This window comes from Gouania willdenowi, chromosome 3, assembly GCF_900634775.1.
Source record: "Gouania willdenowi chromosome 3, fGouWil2.1, whole genome shotgun sequence".
NCBI lineage: Eukaryota > Metazoa > Chordata > Actinopteri > Blenniiformes > Gobiesocidae > Gouania > Gouania willdenowi.
Window position 1 is genome coordinate 38,375,050 of NC_041046.1, and position 12,599 is coordinate 38,387,648.

The window sequence follows — 12,599 nt, forward strand, 5'->3', positions numbered from 1 at the left end:
ATTCGATTGGTTTGTTTCTGGCAGCGGTTACCAAACTGGGGGACGATGAAAGGGCACGAGGGGGACGTTGCTGAATACTGAGCATAAAAAATAGATTTTTTTTTAAAAAAAATATGAATTATTTGTAATTTTTTTTCAGTTTTGAAGAAGATTCATCATTTTTACCTTATATAATGAAAGATGATTTTTAAACCCATTTTGTTGCAATTGGCTGAAATTTTTCATTCGTCAAAGGGGGACACTAATAAAAACAGTTGAGAACCACTGGTTTTTGGTGATATGATGTTACTCTGTGAGACGCTAAATTCCGTTAGTATTCACGTGTTTCCGTGGAATCCCACAAAATCAACATCCCCGATTGTTTTGGCACAACTTTTAATCCGTGAAAACACCAGAAATGTCGCTTTGGCAGGGTTATGGGGTCACACTGGCATCAGTAGGGGTTGAGAACCACTTCTGGATTAAATATAGTTACAGTTTTGAAAATGTTAGGGATCGCTGCCAGTAGCTTTAAACTCAATACTGGAGTTCACAACCTTTTGGGTTTGAAATGTCACTATTTTTTACACTTACAGATGTCAATGTATGCTCATACAGCGGTGGAGTTGGGGAGTTGTTCTACATAGATTGGGGTTCCAATTTATTTGACCTTCGAGCAAATGCGTGGGGTTGATGGTGTGTGTGCTTGTTTGTGCATTGTGATTGGATGATGGACAGACAAACTACTTACCCATATCTGCAACACTTTACTGCAGCCAAGATGAAAAATAATGAAATGAAATTACAATGTTATTATTCTATTATTATATTAGTGTTTTCTCTTCTTATCTTTTTTACACTTCATATCTGGCATCAGAGTTATTTTCAGTAAATTAATCAACAAAATTATCTGCTTTCAATCGTCTTATGTTGAACTTTATGTATGACTACAAACATTTACCTTTGCACTTGAGTATAAAAAGTTAAAAGGAGCTATTTGTTTAACCCTTTTCAGATGTTGTGGGTTGCATTAAAAGGAAATGGAGTGCCAGATTGGGCACATGGGGTCAACATGTCTAACATGGTCTATCCAGGCCCAGGAGGAAGCCTTTGACAGCTGTTGTAGATCTTGAAACCGAAATGTGAGCAGAGCAGTATTCCCTTGGTTGCAATCTACATCCTCACCAGCAGATACTAGTAAATCCTACATACAAGAGCCTCCAGGAAAAAGTTCAGTTTGACACGAAGGCTTTTGGCAGTAGAAACGTGTGATAAACGTATCTATGAAATTAGTAAATGAATAAATGAGGGGAGGTAAAAGTAAAAAAAAGGGAAAGTGACTTGAATTTTTTTTTAAAAGGACTTTGAAAATATGAAGAATGAAAGACAAAACCAACATAAAGTGCTTGTAAACTGCAAACTTCAGACAGAGATACAACCTCTAACAAGCCAGTCATGTATTCTACACTTTAAAGCTAATAAACCCATTTTAAAGCACTCGAGACCTTCTTCATTTATTACAAATGCTTTATTGACATCAAATGTGTGGCTTTTTTAATTTTTTTAAAGAAAATGCAAATCATGAAACGTTACCCAAGTTTGACGCTGCGAAGCATAATGTAGAGTCAAAAGTGCATATTCTTGTTCCTTTTTCTTATTTCGTCCATTTACACAGTATACTATACATAAATAATTGCATTGTAAAAAGGACTCATGTATTTACATGTATAATATATTTTATATAATATATAAATCTTATATTAAATCTAGGTAGATTACAATTCGGATAGTGTGGTCAGACAGCTTGTGGGTGTCTGAGTGTCCGTGTGCTATCTGTGGTTGTTGAGGAGCACTTCCAGCCAACAGGGACAGGAAGTGATGAACTGTCTGGAGTAACAGGGACCCCATCCTTTAGCAAAACTGATGCGAACACTGTGGGGGTCCCAGGGTCCGTCGTGGCCTTCCGGTTTGATGCCGTGTTCCGCCATCCAACTGGAACATTCGTAGTCAAACACCTTCAGGGAAAAGCCCGGCATTACCCTCTTCACACTCAGGCCTCGGGCGCTGGGCAGGTCCAGGGTGGGCGAGTGGACAAAGACCGGGTGCTGGCTGCGGTTGTACACCCAAACTCCGTCTGGCTCACGACTCAGTACAATACCGAAGCCAATTTTACTCTGTATCTGTTGTACGCTGCTGTTGTTAGCTCCCGCTCCTCTGTGGCTGTGATGTCCGTGGTGAGCCGCATCATCCCGTCGACTGTGGTAAGCGTTGGCCTGGAGCTGGCTGAGGCAGAGGCCGGTGCCCTGAGGTAGGTCGTAGAAGATGCTGAGCGACGGTTCGTAGGCGGGATAGAGGCGGCCGATGCGGGTGCGCTGCTCCCAGTAGGCGACGCTGCACCAGTGGGAGCTATGGCCACTGGAGGTCGAGGAGCCGATGGAGGTACCAGTGTCTGAAAGAGGAAAAAAGAATGGAAATTAATGTTTGTACAACATCAACGGGAGCCATTAAACACTTTAAACCAGATGTGTCAAACTCAAGGCCCGGGGGCCAAATTCGGCCTTTTTCAACATCCCGAGAAAACATGAATCATTGTGTAAATCAGTGTTTCTCAAATGGGGGTACGCAATGGCACTACAGGGGATACTTGAGAGAGAGAGTGGAAAATAACAGATAAAGTGTCATGAGATGACCGCAGGAGCCACTAAATCAGTGTTTTTCAACCTTGGGGTCGTGACCCCATGTGGAGTCGCCTGGGGTTTAAATGGGGTAGCCTGACATTTCTGAAAAATTTAAATTGATTTTTTAAATGTTTTCAATATTTTTCTTTTTAAAAAAACAAAAAAAAACACAATTTTAAACAACTGTATTTCTATACTTCTAGTTCAACTAAATTATAGTAAAACTAATATATCTGAGCTCAAACATGATCAAAAACTAATTCTAGAAAAAAAGTATTTGGGGTTGCCAGAAATTGTTGACATCAAAATGGGGTTACAATCCCAAAAAAATTGGGAATCACTGCAATAAATACTGTTACTTTCCACTCATTTACAAATGTGTGTTATCATTCATTCATTTCATTATTATGGTCTATAGTCGTTTTAAGCTCGGAAATTTTAACAATATATACATATATATAAAGAAAATCTTCATGGAAATTATTTATTGAAAATCGATGAATAATCAATTTTCAATTGCAAAATTATTTAGAAAACAACAAAACATTTCAACATATTTATTTGGAAGTAGAACTTTACCATTATTCTAGTAGAGTGTCACTGAATTTGTCACAAATTTAATGAAATTCAACAACATGTGAGAGTTTAGGGCTCTTTTACAGCACCTTGTCACAAAAACTTCCCAATGTTCTTGTTTTAATAAATTTATTCTTGACTATTTGGTGACTTTTATAGTTTTACCTGTCATAAGATCACACTCTGTGACTGTAATTTTTAATGTTTTTCATGTACTTGTCTTCTGTGCTATTTATTTGTTTTAAGAACATTTTAGTTCTAACGATTGGATCGACAAAATTATTGGGTTGTGTTTTAGAGAAGGGATCCATCCAGCCAACCATCCAACCATTCATCCATCCATCCATCCACACATACAGTATGAGCAACATCATGTAAGAACAACAAAAAACTCTACTCATTGTGAAGGTTTTAGACTCATCTGAGGTCAACAGCCAATCTACACAAACATTTCTCTGGTGACATTGACTTTATCATCCTGCCTCAGTTGCCTCAGATCAAAAAGGTTGTAGGTTCAAGCCCTGGTGACACATTGTTTATTGCAGGAGTGTCAAACGCATTTTACTTCAGGGGCCAAAATATAGAGCAGTTTGAACTCAAGAGGGCCACAGATTCTATGTGGGAAAAACAAGTAATTTCAATAATATTGTTTACTAGTTTGCACTTCTACGTATACATGAAATGCAAAATATATAAGAAACCGACGATATCAGAACGATAAGTGACAGTTATCAGTGGCAACAAGGGTTTTCATATTAAATTTCCTAGATTTGTGACCAATTTATATTTAATTAAGGGGAATATTGTGTAATAATTGGAGAAAAATTTAAATATTTTTTCAACAGTGTAACATAAATGACTGCCAGCATGCAATATGAGCACTAGGAAAACAATGCACAATGATTAATGTTTTCTCTGTCATTTTTTCTCCTGCGGCCCAATTTGGATGCTCCAAAGGGAGAGATGATCTCAGTTAGTCAAGATAAGTGGGTATAGAAGATTGTTTGGTGTACATGGTTGACAATGACATACATAAATATTGTTTCATTCATTATTTCTGTTCAGCTTTAGGGTTGTTAAAGTGCTTTCTTAGCTGTGAGATGCAGCCACAGGGAAAACAGAACCAGAGAGACATCGTTTTTTTTTTTTTTGTCTTCTTGAAGATCACCACTTGACTTCACACCAAAGCAAACACATTCTTTATAACAAAAGAAATACGTTAGCTCACCACAATAGCAAATGATTTCATTTTCGTTCCCATAACAACAACAAAAAAACCTCTCCCTTAAAGAAAAACTAACTTCAACTGAACTTTACTTTTGATACATGAATATTATTTTAACTTCTTAATAATTATTATTATTATTATTTTTTACTTTGCCAAAAAAAATATTGAGCTTGAGCGTGACTCACTTTTTTTTTTTTTTTTTTTAGTTAGTTTTTTCATTTCTGCTTTTGCCCTTATGTTTAAAATTAGAACACTATATTAAATACATTTGGTACATTTACTATATTGCTATAGTTTGCTACATTCACAAAAATAACCAAAAACATATTTTTAATTGTTTGTAAGGAATCTAACAGATTTGCAACATCATTGCAATTAAATTTTTTTATTGCATAAATATGTCCATCACCAGCCCTCCCTATGGAATGGTAAGAATCACTTCATTAAAGGGAGAATATAAAAAGAGAGTGCAGTGTTAAAGGAACAGGGAAGAGGGATTCAGGGTAGGACAATGGAGGGGGTAGGGAAGAGTCGACTATTATGAGTTTAGAGTGCAATGTGATGTTACAATTCTGTATTATTTGCAACATTTCCAACATTCATTGGAGTTGCAGGGATTTACAACGTCTAGAACAGTAACTACACGTTCAGTAATCAGTCATTGCTACATTTGCTGCTTTAACTTCCAAAGCAACATCTGCTACATTAGCTACAATCACAACATGAGCAATGAAGTACGTACATTAAACCCTGCATTGCACCATATGATTTGCTTCCAGACCCTTCAGCTCAGTTTAGGTTCATTACTCATCACATTTAAAAGGCATAACGCCTTCTCTAAAACCCTTTGACCAAGTCATCTTCTTAAAATCAATGATCCTGTTCAAGGAGAATGTGACTGATCCCAGCATCCTGTCACAGGGTGATGAACACACATACAGTAGATGGATGTGCACAAAGAACAACAAAGCAAACCAACAAAGACAACAAAGGTTTTATCTTCATCTCTAACTTTCACATCGAATCATAACTTCACTTTACCAGTAAAAACAAAGACGGCAAATATTATCATGTTGGATTACTGCTGGAAGTGAAATAAGGTGCAGTTAGCATACCATAGTTAGATTTATAGAATATTTTTCATATTTTTTCAACCAAGAATTTATGAGTCTTTGAAATGTATTAATGTTTGAAATTCACTCTTCATTAGAATTAGTTTAGAAATTCTGGATTTAAAGAAGAAATAATTCATCATGTTGTGCTGGTTATCAAGAAATGTAGTTATTTTGTCTATATTTGTGGTCATTTTGGAAACATTTATACAATTTTGTGTATTTTTCTGATATATTCAGTGTCTTTGTTATTCATGTTGTATCTTTGTTGTCTGTGTTTTTTGTGAAATTTCTTTCGGTTGTTGTATGTTTTTAGAATCATTTCAAGGTTTTTCTGTCTTCTTTGTGTGTTTTTAGAATCATTTGGGGGTTTTTCTGTCATTTTTGTGTGTTTTTAGAATCATGTTGAGGTTTTTCTCTAGTTTTTTGTGTTTTTAGAATCATGTTGAGGTTTTTCTGTAGTTTTTTGTGTTTTTAGAATCATTTTGGGGTTTTTCTGTCATTTTTGTGTGTTTTTAGAATCATGTGATTTTTCTGTAGTTTTTTGTGTTTTTAGAATAATTTTGGGGGTTTTCTGTCATTTTTGTGTGTTTTAAGAATAATTTTGTCTGTCTGTTTTTGCCGTCTGTACAAATTTTGACAAATGTCGCATGTGGTCCGTGTGCCACCGGTTGCATGTTTACTTTGGACAAATCAGTTGAGAACCACAGCTAATAGGGGTGTGCATTTGCTTATTTTGCAGATTTCTCACAAAATCAATCTTATAATGATACTTGTTTAATAATATAAACACAACATGCAGAAAATGGGTTGCACAGGATCAAGACACAACCACAGAAATGATCCATTTTCCCTCTAATTTGTCCATGTGGCTAAAAACTGTCAGCGCAAATGGCTGTGCTTCCTCTTCTGATATCCCTCACCGTCACCGTCCAGCACCTCTGCTCCAGGTTTGTGGTTAAAGAGGAGGAGGTTCAGAGCAGCAGAGGGGATTCGGAGGTGGGGGTGGGAAGCGTTCAGCTCTCTGTCAACCTAGCACAAGCCCATGAACCCCTGACCCCCCTAACCCCCCTCCAGCTCTCGTGCTATCAGCTCACATTAACTCCCACACAGAGTGATGCCATTATTTTGCTCCAGAGACTCTATTGACACAGAGGATTTAAAGACCCATGTGCTGGTGGCCTCATTCCTTTCATTTACCAGCAAAAAAAAAAAAAACCCTCCTCATTTACCAGTGTCCGAAATGGTGGGGAACTCTTCTCCCATTAACATGGGTTTATGAAACCCAGTTTTTGGTTGTTTTGGATTGACAACAAGCTTTGATTTAAACCATACATGAGATATTTGTGTTAAAAAATGTCAAGGAGTATAGAAATAATAAATAAAACAAAGCATTTACGACTGAAAAAGCTTTACATACACTTTACTGCTCAATGATCCTGCCATACCCACAATATCTTATTGGGGTATTAAATACATATAAATCAAATACAAAAGATCTGCTCATTACAAAAAAATATCATAAGGATCATTAATCATTGGGTGATAGAGATCACACTAATCCCCTTTTTTTAAATCACAACCCTTAACATTTTTTGATTTAGTTTCTTTTAAAATGGTTCACAAAACTGTGCTTACGAACTACCAAATAATCTACAAAAACTGTTCAAAACAAGAAACAATGGTTACAATTTAACGGTAGAACTTAACTTTATTCATCAAAAAGTCCACACACCTTGTGCACTTCTGTTTGTGGCATAAAATTATGGAACAAACTTCATTATAATCTAAAGTCAGTGATTTTTAAAAAAAACAATACAAACTAATTCCAATTGATTCATGCGTGCATACCAAGTAAGGAGATCAATGGCCTATTATTCTATGTATCTGTTACAATATTATTCACCGTATGTGGTCACATGGACATGAGTTGACTACTTTATGCTGAGAGTTGGTCACTGATACTACGGAGGGTCAAACTGAAGGACACATACTGTATGTACAACTTGTGTTAAATTGTTTTCTTGTTTGTTTTTCATTGTATAGCGATTAGAACATATGTATTCAATGTTTTGTTTTGTTGATTCTTTTGTGGGACATGTTGGACAAGTTTGAGACAAAATAATAAAGAAAAGAATCAAACAAACTGGCTGAGTTTGGGTGGAACCAGGACTAAGGTGTCTAATGTTTGCACAGCAGCCATTTTTGTTTTGGGGGGACAGAGGGGGGTTTAGTTGGGAAATGTAGAAGAAAATGTGTGTTAGTGTTTGTACACAAAGCGCACACACACACACACATAGAAAAAAAGATGAGATAGGGCGTTACAAATGCACACACACATTCACACAGCTAACATGCACACACTCACACACAAAATTGCACTTCTCATCTGAGGCCCACGTGTGTCATTAGTGAATTCCAGGCTGGCAACTCCTGCGGTCTGGACTTTTTACTGCTCTCCAATAAGAGAGCAGGCTGCTCTCAGCTCCCAGGATCCCTCTCATTCCCCTACTCTATCTCTATCTGACTCTCTCTCTCTCTCACACACACACGCACGCACACACACACACACTACTACACGCGTGCACATAGTCTTTTACATGCTCTTCCCTGTAATAATGCGACACAAACATGTCCAGGGATCCTAACAAAGACATGAAAGTGCAACTTTTCAAGATTTTTTTTTTTTTTCACGTTAATGTCAACCTATTAAATCTGGTTTCATGTTTCATGCATTCAGGATAGAAGTCAGAGCACAGGTAAAAACAAAAAAAGCAGCATCTTTGACCCACAGTGGGTTTACATGCAGCTTGAGAAAACACAATAAATGGCTTAGTCAGTTCAGTCGCAACTGGATTTTTTTTTTTATTGCATGTAAACACCTCAGATCATCTGGAATCTAACTATGAACACATCCAGACAATGTGATTGATGATCACACTATCAGTGCATGTAACGAATCAGCTGTCAGACATAGCGTTTTGTGCATATTCTCTGGATGAGTGTCCATGCAAAGAAGAAGAAGAAGAAGAGGAAACAAATTTCATGTTGCTACAGCTAAAAATGGTGAAACATCTTGAAAAACATGAACGGGAGAAAAACACAGAAAAAAAGGTATTTTCATCTATTGTTATTTCTCTCATGTCAACAGGATGAAGCAGATGGAGCTTGTAAATAGTTAAAATTTCTCAGCTGCATATCTACTCAGACAGAGTGAAATCTTTGACATTATCACCTAAAATATTAAAACATGGTCTATCTATCTATCTATCTATCTATCTATATCTATCTATATCTATCTATCTATCTATATCTATCTATCTATCTATCAAAAAAGTCAAAAAGTCTCTAATGACTTTCAGAAGATGATATATATATACACTACAAGCCAAAAGTTTTTGAACACCCTCATTTTTCCAGTTATTTATTGCAAATGAAGTCCAATGAATATCTTGAAATGGTACAAAGGTATGAACTGAACAGCCAGAGGTTAAAAAAAAAGTTTGGTTACCCAAAACTGAAAAATAATGTATATTTCAGAATTATACAAGCGAACATGAAGTGGGTTAACAATTTAAAGCTGTTCTGCAGCAACGAAGGTTGAATGATCATTTCTTTTTCAACTCAAATTGCTTATTTGTTCTATGCTTTCATTTCAGAGTGCAATGATGACAAAATAAACTGAATCATTTCAGTAAAAAAATGGAAAAAATGTGATGTTCTAAAACTTTTGACCAGTAGTGTATATATATATATATATATATATATATATATATATATATATATATATTGTATATATAAGAATTAGCAAAGGTAATAAATAAATAATCAATGTAAAAGACAAACAAAGCAATAGCAACAAAGGTTTACAAACTCTTGTGCCGTGACGATATAAGTCATGGTGTTTGACAGCGCGACATGTTAAACGTCCGACACCGTTAGCATCATAACTCTCCTGCTGGCTATCATCCAGCTAAAGGTACCGCTCCTACGAGAACAAAGAGGAAGGAGGGAAACCAACTCCTTCAATGGAATTTTTAAAGACAGGAGGTTATCAGTATGTTTATGTTCAAGCGGAGGAAGTTGAAAAGCTGTGTGTGCGCGCGCGTGTGTGTGTGTGTAAAGACGTGTTGGTTTGTGTGTAGGCCTCCATCTGTACGTGAAGCCTGGTAACAATTACCACGTCCTGCAAGCATTTAAGCCAACCACCATTTAACAGCTCTGTTTACCAATTAGATAAGTAGCCTTTGTTATTTCATTTCAAAATCACTGTCTCTTAGTGCCAATCTCGTCAAAAATGCTCCTACACTTCACAGCTCCGTCCTGAGCAAAGGTGGCACCATGCCACCATGAGTGAAAAACCACATTTTGAAATACTCTGAAAGCATTACAATAATGTACAACTTCTTTTAGGTTTGTTTTTTAAACCAAGTTCAGAGGTAATCTATCTCTTTCCTGCCGGCTGCGGACAAACTGGCTCAAACTACAAACGCAGACACCACCGCTCATCTTTCCTCTTTTGTTTCCTCCGTTTCCCCCTTTTCTTGCAGCCGATCTGATAATACACTGAGGGATATAAAAGTGTGTATTATGAGGCTACATCATCACAGGGCTTATATTACCTAATGCTAAAGCTAAAGGGGGCATCACCCAAAGTAAACATTTGTCGTCTGCCCTTGTTCATCCCTTACTTTCTGAAAATGTTTCAGACTTCAAAAGTATTTTCTCTCCTTTTTTTACTCTTTAAAGTCATTTATAAAGGAAGTCCAATTTGAGATGCAAATTCTCATTTTAGATATACATAACAACACGTGAAAACACAACAAAAAAAAAAAAGCAATACTAGGACACACATTTCAGTTTAATCTTTGAAAACGGTAAAATTCTGAATCCGGGTACGAACAAACCCCCTCTGATAATCTTTTGGTATATCTAAAGTTAACGTTTTCTATTGAAAACAGTTTGGAAAGTTTGCTTCTGAGCAATCATCATTCATATTAGCAACACTGTCTTCTGATAGCCACATCAAAACTTATATTATTCCCAACAAAAAGACAGTCATCAACATCCCCCGCCAGATTGGTTCTCATTATAACTCACAATCCTTTCCTAAATGTCCTAAATCTAAGAACTTAGATGTATACATAAGAAATATTTATCACATCAGAAAATAAAATTACTATCTATCTTAAACGGTTTCTAAGAAAAGCTGCGCCCTATAAAGATACCTCAAACAAAGTAAAGAAAAACAGAACAAGGGCAATAATTCTGGAAAAAAAACAACTGCGCACTTCTCATTTTCGAACTCCATCAAGGTATTGATACCTTGAAGCCACACACCAAATTTGGTTATCCTATCTTAAATAGTTTCTGAGAAAACCTCTCAGAGTAAAAAAAAAAACAAAAGAAGGGCAATAACTCTGGAAAAAAAATATCGCGCGCTTCTCATTTTCAAACTCCATCAAGGTATTCAAACCCTGAAGCCACACACCAAATGTGGTTATCCTATCTTAAATAGTTTCTGAGAAAAGCTGTCCCTTTTAACTCCGACGGACGGAGCGTAAACCTATATCCCCCTTCCATTTTGTGGCGGGGATAATAAAGGGTATGAGACCTGTTGTAGTTTTGACAGCATCTAAGAGAAAATGAAAAACAAGGCTTGTTGACTGAGTGTGATGGAGAACTAACAGCCACACTGATAAAAGGGAAGCAGATAACAGTCATTTTTAGCAGAACCTTGTGTTTCCCAAACTGGTTTCATTGTTGGATTTATTGTTTCACTAAATGCATTTGAATTTGTGTCATATTGGTTATCGCTTTGTTTATGATTTCTTTTATTTGTATTTATTGCGATCTGTCCCAAGCAGGTATCTGTCTCTCTAAACAACAGGTAAACAATATAAATCAATGCTGCACATGTGGAAACATTTTAGAAGTCGCCTTATTACTTTAATCAATCACTAATATTTTATCATAGTGACTTTAACCAATTTTTTTTTACGTATATACAGTATAAACAATAGCAATAATAATATTCCTTTGCTAACATTTTCTCTGAGTTGTTTCTAAGTTGAACTTTCTGTGAATCAAGAGTCGACATTGATCTAAAACTGTTACCAAATGAACAATAAAAAAAATCATATAAAATGCCAAACTGATTTAAAGAGCATCTTGCTGTATTTATCTGAATAAATACAGCCAATACTATGAAAACAATCCCTTTGGTCCTTTTATTTTTGTGTGTAATAAATAACCTATCTGACACCTTGATTAGAGTCCATTAATCTGTCCATCACAGGTAGAACCTAAACATGCATGCATTGGACTGTAGGAGAAAACTGGAGTGCATTTAATGCGAGAACATGCAAATTCCACAACCTTAGACACCAATTGTGCCTTGGTGGATTTGAATCCTATTCTTTGTGCAAGCGACAGGTATAAAAGGTGGGTTTTTGACCTGTTTGTGAGTTAGATGCTCATAGGTAAGTAATGCTAATCCAACGGTTGAAGGATTTAAATGTTGCTGTTTTTTTTTCATAATAGACTAGTTTAAAACGTAGCGTAGCAAAGAAATCAAAGTCTGAAAACAATAATCTTTGGGTTTTTTTGTTGTTGTGAGGAAATATGTTCAATTATCCTCTCTCTAGTGAGTCTGGAATAAAAGATCCTTCCAACACTTTGAAACAGATGTCCACTTTTGTGCACATTTAACACGCTTTGGTGCTGTTTGTTAATTTGTCATGTTTAAAGGTGCCAGATTACCTTCACATGGAGCAACGAGAGCTGCTGCTGCTGCTGCTTGTATTATTTTCAATGCGTCTATAGGAAGAAATGTATTTGATGGAGAAATAAGCTTTTCATCTCTGGTATAAATAATCATCCTTTCCTTTCTAAGTCCAGTCTGAGCAGCTTCCTTTACCAAGACCCAACGCCTGCACGCAATGATAGAAAGTTTGTCAAGGAAAACAACGTTAAAAGAGAGGTTGACAAAAAAGAAAAATGAAGGGAGCAGGAGAGAGAGAGAGA

The 12,599-nt window shown here is 36.3% G+C and overlaps 1 protein-coding gene across 1 annotated transcript in view; it reads right to left on the reverse strand.

The window, feature by feature from the left end:
* Positions 1 to 1,530: 1,530 nt before the first annotated feature.
* LOC114461228 (mothers against decapentaplegic homolog 6-like) overlaps positions 1,531 to 12,599 on the reverse strand; it is a 33,005-nt gene continuing 21,936 nt past the window's right edge. Inside the window, exon 4 of the mRNA XM_028443153.1 lies at positions 1,531 to 2,428. Within this exon, the coding sequence (XP_028298954.1) occupies positions 1,809 to 2,428 (620 nt within the window). The 3' untranslated portion in view covers positions 1,531 to 1,808. The remainder of the gene's footprint in view (positions 2,429 to 12,599) is intronic.